The sequence below is a fragment of the Protomyctophum parallelum genome, assembly GCF_964188405.1.
Source record: "Protomyctophum parallelum genome assembly, chromosome: 23".
In the NCBI taxonomy this organism is placed as follows: Eukaryota; Metazoa; Chordata; class Actinopteri; order Myctophiformes; family Myctophidae; genus Protomyctophum; species Protomyctophum parallelum.
In genome coordinates this window covers 16,532,208-16,550,422 of record NC_139715.1, presented here as the reverse complement: position 1 = coordinate 16,550,422, position 18,215 = coordinate 16,532,208, and the positions used below count along the sequence as shown (strand labels likewise).

The 18,215-nt window shown below is 43.7% G+C and overlaps 2 protein-coding genes across 3 annotated transcripts; both read left to right on the top strand.

The window, feature by feature from the left end:
- Positions 1–121: 121 nt before the first annotated feature.
- On the top strand, positions 122–13,904 carry LOC310854212 (DDB1- and CUL4-associated factor 6-like). Of its 2 annotated transcripts, XM_083758760.1 has the most exons (17): positions 122–458; positions 944–1,005; positions 1,853–1,945; positions 3,042–3,227; positions 3,747–3,860; positions 4,443–4,578; positions 4,732–4,946; positions 6,879–6,963; positions 8,268–8,378; positions 8,549–8,747; positions 9,652–9,801; positions 10,608–10,649; positions 10,943–11,081; positions 11,193–11,349; positions 11,581–11,669; positions 11,798–11,906; positions 12,449–13,904. In XM_083758760.1, exons 1-17 carry the CDS (start codon positions 371–373, stop codon positions 12,505–12,507), a joined length of 2,034 nt encoding a protein of 677 aa, XP_083614886.1. In that variant the 5' UTR covers positions 122–370; the 3' UTR covers positions 12,508–13,904. The 2 variants fall into 2 exon arrangements, with proteins under 2 accessions (XP_083614886.1, XP_083614887.1); XM_083758761.1 differs by lacking the exon at positions 10,608–10,649.
- A 1,194-nt stretch (positions 13,905–15,098) lies between these two features.
- On the top strand, positions 15,099–17,199 carry LOC310854213 (NEDD8 ultimate buster 1-like). Its single transcript, XM_083758762.1, has one exon. The coding sequence runs from the start codon at positions 15,173–15,175 to the stop codon at positions 16,982–16,984; it is 1,812 nt and encodes a 603-aa protein (XP_083614888.1). The 5' UTR covers positions 15,099–15,172; the 3' UTR covers positions 16,985–17,199.
- The last annotated feature ends 1,016 nt before the right edge of the window (positions 17,200–18,215 follow it).

The following is an 18,215-nucleotide window of genomic DNA, read 5'->3' as shown; positions in this document are numbered from 1 at the left end:
TGATATAGGCCTATGGAATATTTAAATTCTGAACCTGCGCCTGCGCTCCCTAAACCACCCCCACCCAGCCAGCAGACAGCCCCCCCACCCCACCCCCAGCCAGACGGCTGTCATACGGCTAGTGACAACTTCAGAACTCATGCGATCGGCTACAACAACAACTGTAAAGACTCGTCTTGAACTGTCACACTGAACTTCGAGTAAAGGCACGGTTCGTTTACTACAGGACGATCGTGATTTGAAAGAACCAAAGTAACACAAAATGTATGCAGGCGCGATATTACTAACAATACAGTACTACTTATTATAACATAGCACTAAGGTTATACACAGGCAACAGCCAAGGATCGAGGGACTTTCCTTTGACAACATGCCCCGCTCCAGCGGTCTAATTTGGGACATCAGGAACCGCTCCATCTGTTCCAGCGACACAAACTTCACCAGGAGCAACTTTTTAAGTAAGAACAAATACATTCAAATTAGATGGGGGTTTTATCCTTCAAAATATATATTGATGTTGTTCATTATTGGATGTTGAATAGGCTTTCCACCGAGTTGATGAACAGGCAAAGATAGATGACCATTGCAGTGCAATGGTCATCTATCTTTGCCTGTTCATGGTCAACACGTTGCCTCATCGTTGTTTATTTATGTTTGAATGGCTATTATAGTTGAACCCTAAAAAGCTGGTCCACATATGAAAACAAGGCCTACGCCACATTATACATTTAATAATAACATATACATGTGGAAAAGTAATAAAATAAATAAAATAAACGTTATAGTATAGGCTACTTTATAGTACACGTTGAAATAAATGAAACAAATGAAATACAATAATATAAATTTTAAGCAATGTTTTGTGTATTATTTATTCTTATTGTAGGCTGTGTAAATGTCATTATTTAATACCTCTGTATTTATTTATTAATCCCTTTTTCAGGAAGCAAAGACTTTATACAGCGTCTCAGACTTCAGTCTACATTAGATGTGCATGAAGGCTCTGTAAGTCCAGACAAGTCCAGTCACTCATAATAATAAAATGAATGAATCAATTAATTAGTTCGTATTTGCCTCTAAATGCTTTTTTATATATATTTTTAAATGTTCCAAGTTCATTTCAACTTTTAATTGTATTCTATTCATTTAGTCATGATGATTCTAATTGTGATAATAAAACACTCTTGGCACTTGTAACTCCCTCCACAAATAATGGCATTAACCTTTAAACCAGAAAGTATTTGTACAGCAATAGGACACTTTGGTAGAGGTTTGGCGTGTGTTATTCTGTACCTTGCCAAGATGTAACACCAAAGGTGGGCGAGATATATTTCACTCTTTTAGTGCATAAAAAAGAAACAAAGTTGATTCTGCCAATGATATACCATCACAAACCTGGTTCTGCATTTAATTATTAATTAATTTATAAAAAAAACATCAACAACATATTGTTGATTTAGCTGTTTGAAGATCCGGATCCATAGCTAAATGAAGAGGAAGTTGTGATATATTGTTGTTATTGTTGTTATAATTTTAAGAATAAAACATACCTTAACCTTTGGCTATTTGAATATTGCCATTGTGAGTTTGTAGATCTGCTATTTTGAAAAGATAGATTTGAATACATAACATTTTATACATGATACCTTGTGAAACGGGACATTCTTCATAAAGATTACTTTTACTTTTGGTACTTTACGTATATTTTGATGGCAATGCCATAACTTTGCACGAGTACATTTTGATTACCGCTTTCTACATTGCAGTATTGATACTGCAATACCTGTTGGAGATGCATGCAATCCTCTGGTAGCCTCCCTCTGAAAATAACTCCTTTTCCCTGTGGCGGCAGGTCAACTCACTATGCTGGAGCGAAACAGGAGAATACATCTTGTCAGGATCAGACGATGGCAATCTGGTCGTCACGAACCCATACAGCGAAATAGTAAGTATATGTACTGTTACTGTATGCATTGTTTAGGCTTATAGGCGAAGCCTGCAGTGAAATGATGAAGGCATCAGTCTAGCATTCACAGTGTTATGTTCATGTTATCATTCATTGCTCAGGTGAAGGCTGTAGTGACCTCAAGGCATCAGTCTAGCATTCACAGTGTTATGTTCATGTTATCATTCATTGCTCAGGTGAAGGCTGTAGTGACCTCAAGGCATCAGTCTAGCATTCACAGTGTTATGTTCATGTTATCATTCATTGCTCAGGTGAAGGCTGTAGTGACCTCAAGGCATCAGTCTAGCATTCACAGTGTTATGTTCATGTTATCATTCATTGCTCAGGTGAAGGCTGTAGTGACCTCAAGGCATCAGTCTAGCATTCACAGTGTTATGTTCATGTTATCATTCATTGCTCAGGTGAAGGCTGTAGTGACCTCAAGGCATCAGTCTAGCATCACAGTGTTATGTTCATGTTATCATTCATTGCTCAGGTGAAGGCTGTAGTGACCTCAAGGCATCAGTCTAGCATTCACAGTGCTATGTTCATGTTATCATTCATTGCTCAGGTGAAGGCTGTAGTGACCTCAAGGCATCAGTCTAGCATTCACAGTGTTATGTTCATGTTATCATTCATTGCTCAGGTGAAGGCTGTAGTGACCTCAAGGCATCAGTCTAGCATTCACAGTGCTATGTTCATGTTATCATTCATTGCTCAGGTGAAGGCTGTAGTGACCTCAAGGCATCAGTCTAGCATTCACAGTGTTATGTTCATGTTATCATTCATTGCTCAGGTGAAGGCTGTAGTGACCTCAAGGCATCAGTCTAGCATTCACAGTGTTATGTTCATGTTATCATTCATTGCTCAGGTGAAGGCTGTAGTGACCTCAAGGCATCAGTCTAGCATTCACAGTGCTATGTTCATGTTATCATTCATTGCTCAGGTGAAGGCTGTAGTGACCTCAAGGCATCAGTCTAGCATTCACAGTGTTATGTTCATGTTATCATTCATTGCTCAGGTGAAGGCTGTAGTGACCTCAAGGCATCAGTCTAGCATTCACAGTGCTATGTTCATGTTATCATTCATTGCTCAGGTGAAGGCTGTAGTGACCTCAAGGCATCAGTCTAGCATTCACAGTGCTAAGTTCATGCCCCAAACCGGGGATCACGTGGTGGTCTCCGCAGCGGCGGACGGCAAGATCTTCTATACCAACATCACCAAGGGACCCAGCGCTGCCACGCAGTACCAATATCACTGTCACAATGGAGCCGCATACAAGGTGTGTGTGTGTGTGTGTGTGTGTGTGTGTGTGTGTGTGTGTGTTGTGTGTGTGTGTGTGTGTGTGTGTGTGTGTGTGTGTGCGCGTGCGTGTGTAAATATACCGGTATTTAAGAAATGTATTTCACAATTACTGTACTTTCTTTCTTACTATGAAGCATACTGTATGAATCTATTTTTCTGCTGTAGAGTGGGTGTTTGGCTGTGAATGAACAAATTACTTTATTTTTGAAAGTATATGTGGGGTGAAGGTTATTATCAAACTGTAATGCAGGATACAATTCATCTTCATCGTCATCTTTTTAAACACCGTTGTGATAACTGATTGATTGATTAATTGATAGATAGCTTGCTTGATTGAATGATTGATTGACTGATTGACTGACAGAGAATGTTTTTGAGAAGTTCCCTTTAAATTTCATTCGTATGACATCGAAGGACATGAAATCACCATAATGATGTAAAGCTCAAAAGCTTATTTCTGTAATGGTGCTTTGGGGAAAATGTGGGTTTCCTTCAGATAGTGACGGTACCCAACGATCCGCACTCCTTCCTTTCCTGTGGAGAGGACGGAGCCATCCGCTGGTTCGACGTGCGCAACTCGCCCAGCTGCATAGAAAGCAACTGCAAACAGGTACAGAACTGGTGTTGTGTTCTGGGTAGCAGAGGTGGATGGATGCCATTTAGGTCAGGGTTCACCCAGCCTCTGGTGGGACCACATGCATTTTGTTTTCAAAGGGGGGGGGGGGGAGCCTGGGCGAGCCCAGCAGAAAAAGTGGCACAGGAGTGAGAGTGAACGTTGTATTTCGTTAAAGCAATAGGAGCACAGAGGGGCATCGATCCAAATGTGGAGACATCAGTGTTCTCCGCTGTGTGGTGGACCTTCAAAACATGACCGATTTCCGTCGGTTTCCAGCGCTAGTTAGATCCCGCCCCTCTATGCCCAGAAAAGCACAGGGCTCTTTCAGGCTACAGTTCACCCAGTTTAACCCTGGCATCCCTATTCTCGGCGCGTCATCTTGTCAACGTGTTGCAATTTTAAATAGGGCTTAAGTGGTTAAGCCACGTTGCAAATGTTATATGACACTCGCAGGACTTTCGCTGAATAGTTACCTACATTTTCCACTCACAAATTGTTTTCCACTCCAGCCCCTAGTCCCTACCTACTGCACATTGTGGACTGAAGCGTTGTTGTTGTGGCGCTATTCTCATGCAGGACATTCTCATTGACTGTCGGAGAGCAGTGACGTCCATGGCTATCAACCCTCTTGACCCGTTCTACCTCGCCGCGGGCTGCTCTGACAACTCGGTGCGCATCTACGACAGACGCATGCTGGGAACAATAGCCACAGGTAAGGAAAGTGACGACGTCATCGGGATGCAAACACACATCGATCACTTCAACTCCTGCCACATTTAAATTTGAACGGTTCCCAATGTTGACAATAGAAATAGGAGTGTGTCTTTCTGCCTGACATGCCATCTCGTCCCCCACACACATACAGGATGCCATTCGGGAAGTGGAGCGTCGGGCATGTGCGTGCGCTTCGTGCCGCCTCACCTCCTGAACAACAAGGCGAACCGCGTCACCTCGCTGTGTTACAGCGCGGACGGGCGGGAGATTCTGGCCAGCTTCGCCTGTGACTACCTCTATCTGTTCAACCCACAGGACGACGCCGCCCGCGAGATCAAGGGACCCTCCCAGGACACTAAGCGTGAGGTGAGGAAGTGGAATCAGAATCACAAACACTGCTCTCATTTAGCAAGGGAGCTTCCTACTAGAGGTATTCTTTTAGGCAATGTGGCTGCTTAGAACTGTTGCCGTACAGTATAGGACAGTAGGAAGCATACGGTACTGTTTAAGAAGAATCAGGACCACAGAATCGTCAGTAAAGTGAACCTTTACGATACGATTGCTTCAGCAGAGTTGACACGGCACAGGGCGGTATTGGATCATCTGACCACGACAAGATTTAACATGCCCTGTGTAATAGGCTTCCAAACCACCGGAACACAACGTAACAGGCATCACATTACATTGATGACTCTTCCAAAGTGGCACCGGTCCCAGCTTCCACCAGTATGACATTTACAAAATCGTACTGCGTCGTGCTATCTAATACATTATGGAAAACATTGTTGTCCAAAACCGTAAACATGCTCCCTAAAGGAGTGACAGACAAGGTACAGAGTTACATTAGAGGACCATTGTTATTGGTAAAGCATCCGTCATCCAACAGAGTTCCTTTTTCATTGTCTCTGGAGAACCAACAAGCTGTCATTAGGGGTCGCTAACAGCCTAGACCGACAAGTTAGGAAACAAAGCACAATGACAACATTAGTATGTTCCAGGTCAAAATGACCAGACTCCACATCATACCTACATTTAACCCACTAACAGTGGGTTCAACCTTAAGTAAATTTAATGAACTAAAACCATGCCTAAACTTAGTAAATTCGACTATATCATAAACACAGATAGGATACTGCAGGTCCAGGGCCACTTCCAGGGATCTCAAATGATTTTGAGGAAAGTCATTATACCTCACAGCATGGGATTGTCCCAGACTGCCTTTATTACTAAATGCCATTTAATGTAAAATTGCTGTATTATTATTACTCTAATTACAAGCCATCGAAATGTACACATTGGTGTGTCATGTTTTAACTTAAAGAGGTCCTTTAACGGTACAGTGAGTTACAGATAACATTTACTGTAGGTACATTCTGCAATGAGTATTGAATACGGTCAAAATGTAATCAAACTGGACATATGTGATTTGGACGACGGACAATGAATGGGTTAAAGAATCACTGGTATTGATTATTTAACCCATTTAGACCTGAGGACGATTCTACAAATGTCTTCTAAATATATGTAATTGGCCGCCGACCCCCATCTGAAAATATGTTATTCCAGGAACCCCTCAGAAGCAAAAGTTCGCTGTGAAAGAATATATATTTAAAGATAACATAATGCTTTAAGTTTAAAACACCAAAAGGGGTTCCCTCCCAAAATGGGTTAAGCTATTTTCTAAGGGATTTCTAAAGTGTCCTTTGTGGGACGGAATGTGCTTCCTCAATCCTAACGCTGTCCTGCCACCAGTAGTCTGCTGTGTTTGTGCGTGCGTGTGTGGAAACCATTGCGCTTTTTATGTCAGCATGCATGTGTGTGTGTGTGTGTGTGTGTGTGTGTGTGCATGCTCGAGAGGGAGGGGGAGCAGATGGATTCCTGTACATCCAGAGAGTGTGTGGTGATTGACAGACTCGAAATAGATTCAGATAGAGCAAAATATTTAAGTGCACGCACACTGACAACCGTGCACGCACACACGCACACACACACACACACACACACACACACACACACACACACACACACACACACACACACACACACACACACACTGAGGCACACGTGAATGTGCAAGTGAATGTCCTACATTTTCAACCTGTGTGATATATTTGAAACCTGTAACTGAGCATGCAAGTAATGGGATCAAATCAGGCGAAGTGTGGGTTATTTATAAACCTGCCTGTGCTGTGAGTCTCTCTCTCTCTCCATTCTCCCCTGTCTCACCTCTCTCTCACTTCTCTCTCTATCTCTCTCTCCCCCTTCCCCCACTTCTCTCCCTATCTCTCTCTCTCTCAGCCCCCTGTCAAACGCCTCCGCCTGAGAGGAGACTGGTCTGACACTGGACCCCTGGCGCGGCCAGAGAGCGAGAGGGGCCGTGACGGTAAGAAACACACACACACACACACACACACACACACACACACACACACACACACACACACACACACACACACACACACACACACACACACACACACACGCACACACACACACACACATGCGCGCGCGCACACACACACACACACACACACACACACACACACACACACACACACACACACACACACACACACACACACACACACACACACACACACACACACCTTAGCCAGGATCAGTGTGTCAACATTTAAAAAGATCTAGAACAAACTCACAAAGTGTTGTATGGCAGAGCATTAATACATTCACTCTTATTATTATTATTATTATTATTAATACATTCACTCGCTAACATGAGTTCCAGTCTTCATCGATTTCCTCTATTTTCCAGTCAAAAGTTAAATGAATTCATTCAGTCACATTGATTTGACTTCACAAAGGATTTCACTACTGAAACACAGTGATCCACTAGACATCCACTAGATGGCGATATTAGCTCCTTGAATGGCCTGAACTTCTCAACATTGTGAAGGGTTCATAATTATGCAGACATGAACTGCTGTATATCACTGGCAGTGGTTATCAATGCCTGGGTCTGTGGATACCCAGGCATTGTGAGCATATTCTAGGGGGGTCCTCAGATTGATAGCTATTAGCTAGGAACTACAAATGCAACCAAATGGTGCCTTTGGCTACATTTTGTTCCATTTGTAGGCTACACCTCTTTTCCACTGGTTGGGAACTGGTTCAGTTCAGAACCCGTCTTTAGTCCATGAGCCAGACCTCCACAATTGGAATGTTAATTATGAATTGAGTGGGCAAAATCATAAATTAATACATGATAACCCTCCCACAGTAGTAGCTTTTTCATATTTTCTATTTCTTTCATATTTTCCTACAAATTTGCATATTTAAATGTACAATTTCAGAAAATGTGTAATACAATAATTCATTGGGAGGTTTCATGGCCTACTGTAGGTGAAAATGTGTGATAAATATGAAAAAGCTACTCCTGTGGAAGGATTATGGTATATTAATTTACTTATATTGATCCTATAAACAATGTAATATACTGTAGGTATGGTTTTGCACACTCAATTCATAATTAACGTTCCAATTTTGGAGGTCTGGCTCATGGACTAAAAACTGGTTCTGAACTGAACCGGTTCCCAAACGGTGGAAATTAACGCTACATTAACGCTACATTAACGCTAAGAATGTGCCTGTGCATGTACGTGTCTATGTGTCTGATATACTCCGTTCTCTCTGCCGAGATGAAACGTAAGGCTTGTTTGTACCGTTCAGGGGAGTCGGACGTGACCCTGCTGCAGCGCATCTCGGACATGATGTCGCGCTGGTTCGAGGAAGCCAGCGAGGCTCAGAGCAGCCGCATGCGCTCTCGAGCACAGGCCAGAGGTAACGGAACTATAAAACTGTCTGTATCTGTTCTCTTACTTCTGTACACGCACGCACATTAGTAGTTGATTGGTCCTTTGTGGAACCATATGGCCTTTTGAAAAACAATTCAAATAACCATATATTATTTTTCTGCGTGTGCACACACACCCAAAAACAATCTCTTCCAGTCAATGTAACTCCCGCTGATGCTGGAGCCGATCGACCCGCTCAACATCAGGGACTGTCGGCGGGGCCGGGTCACCCCGACCCCCAGTCCACCACCGGGTCGGGAGGGAGCCATCAGCCACCGCCGGCAGCGGAGCCGGTGTTGAGCCTCCACTACGGCACCCAGCAGGGGTCCACGGACAGCAGCATCCAACTGAACTGGTACCGTACCTCCGTCAGTGATCCCAGCAAATAAAAAGCAAAGTCCTCGTTTTTACCCATTTAGACCTGATTTTTAAATCATGACAGTTCTCTGTAAAAGGACCGCCAGAATTATATGTATGTGGCCATGGATCCCCATCTGAAAATATGTAGTTCCAGGGAGGGACCTCCCAGAAGCAAAGATTTGAGTTAAAAACGTTCGCTCAGAAAGATTTGAGGCACATTTGCATGATTTTTCAAAAATAGCAGACCTATAAGTTCCTAGTGCGGCACTCGGTGCCACGCTATGAGCTTGTAGATCTGCTATTTTTCAATAGCTAAAGTATAACATGATGCTTGAAACACAAAAAGGGGTTCTCGCACAAATAGACGAACATGATTTGGGTGACAAAATTACTTATTGTGACCGAAAGATCGCAGTTCTTGCGACCGAAGGCATTTCCCCATCAGTGTGTGTTTTTGTCACGCCTCAATATATGGTCACACCTCGTGACATCACACCTCCATTTATGGTCACGCCTCGTGACACGTCATGCCATATGGTCATCTCCATATATGAAGATCACGACACTGACCTCATCTACCCCTGAGAATGAGAAATGTGATACTGTGTTGTATGTATTATAGATACACTATATACTGTACAGTATATACACTATATACTGTACAGTATATATGCGTTTTGTAGTTAGTATGAGAAACAAAGTGTATAAAATACGGACGGCATCAATATTTATTTAACTAAAGTAGAAATAACCCAACAAATTCCATTTTGGCGGGGTGGTGGTCTGATTAGCGTCAGGTGTGCAGAAAAGAGGAAAAAAGTCTCTATAATGTGCACCCAAACCTTGAACTAAAATAAGACCAACCACGTTGTTGTTTTGTGTTTTTTGGGGCATTGCAGGATTGGTGGAGAAGCGAGCCCTGCAACCCCGTCGACCGGCTCAGGCGAAGGAACGGCCCTGTCAGGTGGTGTGAGGTCACAGCAGGCGGACAGGGATGATAGAGAGGACGAGGTGGCTCCCACACAGCCTCCGCTGCATTGGGGGGACAGGTGGGCACTTTGTTTTCCTAACAACTATAGAGCGTCGCAGTCCTGCCCCCTACCAGGGCCCAGGAAATGATTCCCCGTTCATTTTCCTCATAGACATTTCAAAAAGTATTTATTTAAAGACCTTTTTATGCCTTGTACAAAGCCAACTCGAGTTGTGACAAATCATGACAAATCATGACAACAAAATCGTTCGGGCCGAACAAATAATTAGAAAAAAGAAGAAAGCGGCAGGTTACACTTTTTTTGTTGTTTTTCTTTGTTCTGTAATTATTTGTTCGGCCCAAAATGTTGTTTGTTGTCATGATTTGTCACAACTCGAGTTGGCTTTGTCCAAATGTAAACGTCTTTAAATAAATACTTTTTGAAAAGCCTATGGAGAAAATTCACTTCTGGGTCTCACGTCGTGACGAAAGGGGACGGGACTGCGACGCTCTATTGACCCAGACGATTGCACACATCTATTTCAACAGCCTCCCTACTTCACGGTTACATGATTTACCTACCTTGGAGCTGACTGCTAGAACCGCTGACTTCCACTGTTTATGTTCGAGCATCCAGCTGCTCATCGGAGGAGAATTATATTGTTTCACACTACCTAATAAAAAATATATATGCTACCTTCTGCACACAAGCCCCGATTACGATTACAAGATATTCTATCAAATAGAGAACACCCCACAAAACAAAACATCCTCTAAGCAACATAGTGTTGCACTTCAGTGCCAGTATGCTTGATATCTTAGTAGGCACCAGTTCATCAAAACAGAATCATATTACTTCTTTCATTTGCTTGTTTCTTCCTGTAGGTTTAATCTCAGAGGATTAGTTATAGGAGAACGAGTGCTAAGGTAATTGTTTGGCCCCATGCTAACTCCAGTCACTAACAGTGTTAACCGGTTTGTAGTTGAGATTGGAAACAAGTGTGTCATTAACAACGTCAATGGGTTTGCGATGACCTTGGACAAGCATGATCTTTAAAAGTTTGGAGTGATTCTCAACAGTTATTTTGATCTTCATCAACGTTTATGTACTGTATTTGGATTTGTGTGTTGGATTAAATTGTTTGACAAAAACGTTTGACAATGAGAACTGGAGGAAGCAAATAACGTATTGGTTGGTTGGTTGGTTGGTTCTGGTCAAGGCGCTCTGCTGCGGCGCGCATTCAGGAGATTTTCCGGAGTCGCAAAGAGAGACGTGAGCTGGAAGAGAGCGAGTCACGGCAAGTCAGGAAGCCTGGGATCCAAATGGTCTACAAAGGCCACCGCAACTCCAGGACCATGGTAAGGGACCACTCATACACGGTGTCTAGCGAGAGAGAGAGAGAGAGAGAGAGAGATGCTCAATGTTTCAACGATGTCGTGCTCACTGCTTTGCTGTCCATTGGTTCTCAGACCAAGGACGCGTGCTTCTGGGGGGACAGGTTTGTGCTGAGCGGCTCCGACTGTGGACACATCTTCATCTGGGACCGGACCACCGCCGAGCACCTGATGATGCTGGAGGCCGACAACCATGTAGTCAACTGTCTACAACCGCACCCCTATGAACCACGTCAGTGCACCCCTCTCTCACTCTGTCTCTCTCTCTCTCTCTCTCTCTCTCTCTCTCTCCCAACAACCATAAGCCTTCTCTCTCTCTCTCGCTCTATCTCTCTCTCTCTCTCTCTCTCTCTCTCTTTCCTCACAGACATAATGCCCCTTTGATTATGACCGTAGGGCGGAAACAAGCAGGCATAATGGAAAGTCTTTCTTTTTAACTGTGTTTGTGTGTTATTTGTTTTAGTTCTGGCCACATCGGGGATAGATTACAACATCAAGATTTGGTCTCCCATGGAAGAGCATCCATCCTTTAACAGGAAGCTGGCTGAAGAGGTCAAATACTTGTTTTGTTTATCATCTTAAATGTCTACAATGGCATAATTTAATCTGTTTGCTCAACAATAAAGCAATTTCTAACTGTGTGTGTGTGTGTGTGTGTGTGATATGCTGTTGTCTTACAGGTAATTAGCCGTAATGAGCTGATGTTGGAGGAAACCAGGAACACCATTACTGTCCCAGCATCCTTCATGCTGCGCATGTTGGCCTCTCTCAACGCCTCCTTCAGGCCAGGTATGAGTCTCTGGCGCCCTCTTGTGCTGTGGGGTAGTCTCGCAGTACACCGGGGCTCCACGGGCACATTGCGTCTCCGTTGCGCGAGTCAAAAAATGAACCGGGGCAATTTTAATGCAGTCACGCAACGCAACGCGGGCAGTGGAGCCACCCTTCATTGATTAAAAAGGGAACATTCCCTGACGGTGATGGAGACGCAACGCTGACGCGCCCGGTGGAGCCCCGGTGTCAGCCAGACGATGGATATATCTATCCAAGTTCAATGTAATCCCAAACTGGGTGGAAACAATTCTGAGAATTCAAAAAACATTGCAGAACCAATCTTTACGGTGGTCCTTCAACCTTGGGATGATGATATGGATTCTCTCAAAGTATATGCATAGATTTCTTATAGGGAACATTCTCGCCGCTGTTCTCAGAAGAGGCTCGAAACCAGTAACCACACACACTCTCTAGTCTAGTCAAACAATCACATGCACAGATTAGGAAAAGGTCGATGAACTGGCTGTAGGGATGAACTGTGATCAACCTTTCTCTTCCAGACCAGTCGGAGGTGGATCGCGAAGGCTCCGGAGCAGAGAATGAGGATGACCATCTGTAGCTTCTATGTACTGTATATTCCTTGTTGTCAGGCTGGAAACCTTGTAACTCCATATTTCATTATTTTTATGATCCCCCCCCCCCCATAAAGTAATGCCCTACTACTGGCCTACTGCGTCATACTACGGTGGCTCACAAAAGTACCAAAAATAGCAGTGTGTGTGTGTGTGTGTGTGTGTGTGTGTGTGTGTGTGTGTGTGTGTGTGTGTGTGTGTGTGTATGCGTCTTTCAAAAGTTTTTAACTTAATAACTTTTTTTTATTGAACAAATGAAAAGTATTAATTTGTGACTACACTTGAACCATTAGAACATGAACCATTTTTTTCTATTTTCCAAAAAGTAACAGTTTCAGACTGTTCAGACATAATTTCTCACCAAAGATTTATTACACTGTACTTTGTTGTGTTATTTTCGTGCAATGAATTTGTCGCAAAGTATATATGTGAGCCGATTTCATGAATACATCCACACAGTCAGAACATGAATACACTGTGATGAATTGACACTTTGCATTTGGAACACGGCCTATTTTTCATGCCTATAGAGCGTCGCAGTCCCTCCCCCTTTCAGAACAACGAGTGGCCCAGGAAATGAATATGCATTTTTCCCATAGGCATTTCAAAACGTATTTATTTAAAGACCTTTTAAGCGTCGTACGAAGCCAACTCTTGTCGTGACAAATCATGACAACACACAAAACATTTCGGGCCAAACAAAGAATTAGAAAGTAGAAAAGAACGGTTGTTTTTCTTCTTTGTAATTATTTGTTTGGTCCAAAATATTGTGTGTGTTGTCATGATTTGTCACAACAAGAGTTGACATCGTACGACGCTTAAAAGGTCTTTAAATAAAGAAGTTTTGAAATGCCTATGGGAAAAATGCATTGGGATTAATTTCCTGGGCCACTCGTCGTTCTGAAAGGGGGAGGGACTGCGACGCTCTATACAGTTTGATGCGAGAATATTTGCAGATGCATTTTCTCATCGTTTACCCGTTGCGCTCCCAGTTTGTAACGACCTCACTGTTACTGTAGCTCTGCACAAAGTGAATATTTTATACCTATTTATACTTTTTTTGTACAATATGTACAATATTATGTATTTACTATTTATGTGTGTTTCTGTATTGTTTATATCATAATGTGTCATAATTTTGCTTGTGACTGTTGTGTTTGTGTGTATAATATAGTTGTGAGAACTCAAAAGGCCAAAGATAATAGCTTGTTTAGTTACTGTGTGGATTAGGCTAAATACTGTAGATTGTGTGAGTCAAGAGTGGAATTTGAGAGACATTAAAATGTGTGAGAATATAGGCAATATTTTGTTTAAGGTCACAAGAAATGTTTGTATTTCTTTTATGTTTTTCCACAAATACACAAATTAAAATACTTAAACAGTTTGTTTCATCATCTGTGCAAGCACCATACAAGTGGAAAATAAATTGAAATGGATGGATTGATGCAATAACCAAAGGCAGAAGACAAAAACTCATTCACACCCAAGACCCCTCATCACCCAAAGCACTCATCAGCAAAGCCACAGCCATCATCTGATCGCCAGACATGCTACAGATGTGGAGAGTCCCCAGGTGATGCCAAAGCACAGTGTCCATGAGCCAGAGAGGTTACATGACATACATGTGAAAAGAGAGGCCATTACAGTAAAGTATGTAAATCTACCAAAACAGTACATCTTGCAGAGACAGAATGTAATGATCACGCTCCCTTGTTCCTAGGCTCAGTAGATGCAGGCTGTTTTTGCTGTAAGAAACCATAAAGTCACGTTTAAGATTGACACAGGAGCTGATGTCTCAGTTATCCCAGCCCAGATCTACTATGCCATTACATAGAGCGACACACAGTTAGCCAAACCTGACAGGACCACGTTTGGCCCAGGTCGCATGCCTCTATCTGTTTTAGGCAGATACAGAGAGTCACTATATGCAAAGGAGAGCAGGTGATACAGGTAGATGTTTATGTTGTCAATGACTTAAATGTAGCCTTGTTAAGCAGACCAGCAAGTGTTAAGCTTAAACTAGTCCACAGAGCAGACAGCATAGACAAGTCTGAAATCGAAGAGTCTCCATTCCCTTTTCCCTGGCCACACCAAGACGGGTCCCCATCCGTTTACTTGAACAGCAGAGATTGATCTTTGCTGGCAAGCAACTGCTAAGTCCTAAAATGTCATCAATATGATGTCATAGTCTGGCCTGGATTCCATAATTGGGCATGGGTAACACTAATGCGAACATGGCCATGAAAGGGATACATAAGGGATGAAACAGGCCCAAATCTGTGTTGTTTGGCAACCGTTGTGTGTGTTTGACAGTGTCATGATGACACATGTAATTACTCTTCTTAAGTAGTAGTAGCAATGTCAGATAAGCAACACAGAGATTAGTAACAGCAAACAGTATTCGACCATCCTGCAGAGACCCTTTATGACAATTTGTTGGCCAAGCTGATGCTGCTACCTTGATGAAAGACAACGGCTATTCGATATTCAAGAATTCAAACCGTATCCGTTCGTCACAATAGTGTGTTACCTCGAACAAAGACAAACATCTATTCAAGATAAATAAATAAATAACAAGAACTATTTGTCCATCACACACGGTGATAGAAAATCGTCTATCGTTTTGAACGTATACAAAACACTCGGGCGGCGATGGCGGATTTGAACCTCGAGGCAAAGCTGAGGACACAGCTGAGAGAGGAGAAGGTCCAGCTGTGGTGCTCTCCTTTCACCCAAGAGGACACTCAGCCTGGATTCCAGCACATGCAGGGGCTGGCGGAGCGCTATGCGTCCCTGCTGTCTGTGGACGCGCTGGAGGCTGGACACGCTCTGGAGCGGATCAGAGTGCAGGCGGTGCAGAGAGGAAGAGGAAACCAGACGTACAAAGAGACCAGCGTCGCCACGCTGGAACTGCTGATTCCCAAGGAATTTAGGAAGGAAGGGAAAAAGAAACATTACCTGGAGACCAAACTGAACGTTTGGGCGCAGGACGTCATGGACAGGATTGCAGACGAGTACGGCATGAAGGACCTCAGATTGATTCTGAACGGGAAAACGCTGTCGGCGGACCTGCCTCTGGATTTACAGAAGGTAGGGAACAACAGTAAGATTATGGTGCTCAAGGTGAGCGAGGACGACAGGAAACAACAGGTCTCGGACGAGGAGACAAAAAAGAAACAGAAACATGACCTTGAGAGAACAAGCAAAGGATTCCAGCTCCTGTCTGAGCTTCCGGATGATCCGCACCGCACACCGTTCGTGGAGCTCGCCGACCAGAGAGGAAACCCTTTGAAAATCCCTCATGACGAACAGAAGGCACTGATCCTGGCCCTCGGTCTTCACGAGAAAGGTCGCACTCTGATGAAGACGAGGCAGTTTGATGATGCTCTTTGCCACCTGCTTCACGCTGATGAGCAATTTAGCCAGTGTGGCTCGGCCCTGTTGAACCAAGTAGACAACTATGCGGTGCTGCAGTTGGACATTGTCTGGTGTTACCGTGCTCTGGAGGCATGGTCCTGTCTGGAGGACGGCAAGCGCCGCCTCGAGAAGGCAGAGACCTGTTTTACGCGGTGTTACGGGAAACAGCAGGACCGGCTGTTGTCCATCAAGGGTAGCAAAGAGAAACACGAGGTGTTGTTTCTACGACTGTACCTCCTCCAGAGTTTGCTGTCATACATCGAGGGGAACGACACGCTCGCCAGACAGAAGCTAGAGCAGGTGGAGTCGTCATACAGTCGTCTCACTGTGGACGATGAAAAGATGAACCAGCTGATGATTATAGGTTTCAGCGAGAGAGAGTGCAGACTTGCCCTTAGAGCCTGTCAGGGAGACACAGACCAGGCTGTCATGCTGATTACGACCAGGAGACAGGAGAATCAGGAGAAGAGGGACAAAGAGAGAGAGAGGGACAGAGCCATAGAGGAAGGAATAACAAATCTGAAAGAAATGGGTTTCTCCAGGAGAGATGCATCAAGGGCTCTTCATGAGACAAACGGAGAGATAAATACAGCATACAATATCCTCTTCGACTCTTCTGCTCCGACCAGGCAGTGGATGAGTCGAACAGGAGGAGAGGGACAGCCTGCCACTGGCACCGAGGAGAAGCTGGAAGTGTTGTCACATTTGGGTTTTCAGAGGGCGGGCTGTGAGGCGGCACTGAAATACACCGAGGGTAACCAGCGGTCAGCGGCTATGCTGTTGCTATCAGCTCTGAGAATAACAAATGGAAACTTCCAGGCCGCAACTCAGCTGTTGGAAGAGCACGAGGGCCATCTGCCCGAGTCTCCGGACTCCGAGGCCACCGACTCGTCACTGACTGAGGACGACACATTCGAGATGGTTACCGAGGCTATGGATGCCATTCCTCGCCACGAGGAGGAATATCTGGACGTCAGCTTAGAGGAGGAGAAGGAACTCATCAACACCATCAACACATATCTGAACACTAAGTGCAATAAGGTTTGATACAATATGGCCCTGTGCTTTGCACCAGGCCAAAGGCCAGGGTAACGCCTCAAGAATTGGTCGGCCAGGACCTGTCAACTAAGTACTAAGTAGTAATTAAGTGTTTAAACGTTTTCTTTTTTCCCCCCTCTCTTTTTTGAGATATTTTCCTAATTTGTCTACATCAGTGGAGTTACAGACCTGTAAGGGTATATAAGGAACCCTGGGAGTCCCTGGGCCCCACTTTGAGGACGATTGGTTTACAGGACTTGCAAATATTTAACATGACATGACTAAAATGACTCAAGATGTTATGGCCTTGAAATGGCCTGTCAAGACACTCACTAGCAAGACCATCACGCTAGAAGTTGAGCCAAGGGAATGTCAAAGCAAAGATCCAAGACAAGGAAGGCCTGACCAGCCATAACTGTGATGTCACCGGCTGCCAACATAAAAGAAAGAGTTCGATCACCTCTTGTGAACGCTGTTTGACTTAATTTAAGAGAGACCTGAGATAGTAAGATAGACAGATACTATACCGATAGTTAATCTGTAGGATATCTTACCGCTGTGTACAGTAACATCTCGGATTGTGAAAACATGCAGATTTTTGTGAAGACCCTTACCGGCAAGACCATCACCCTAGAGGTTGAACCAAGTGATAACATTGAGAACGTCAAGGCCAAAATCCAGGACAAGGAAGGCATCCCGCTGTGATACTGGACAAGTACAGCTTGGTATGGACGATTTGGTTAAACAAATACAACAGGCAAATGAGAAAACAAAGTTGTATTAAACAAGAAGAGAGCAGGAGCATAATGGAAGATGTTTGCATTTGTTATCAGTGGTTGTACATCATACATGTCATGATGTGAGATTTGAAAACAAAAAGGAAAAAGAAAAAAACAATTACAGTATGAGATTTTTCTGAATGTGTGTGGTGAGGATTTGGTCTAGCTAGGATGTCGCAGTCTTGCAGACAATATGAATAGAAAACCGATGTTGTATGCTGTTTGTTCATGACACAGGAAGTAGGAAGTTGATTTTGGAAGTTTCAGAGAACCTGCGAAACTGACACAAACTCTGCCTCTATCTCTTTCTGGTAAATACAATTCACATACCTATGAAACCAACTGATAATATGGTCCTGCAGGCTTCAGTCATAATATATATGCATGCTAACCACCTGACCACCAAGAGCACAGTTCTATTTTGGACCGTCAACACTTGCACAGACCATGAGAGAGAGAAA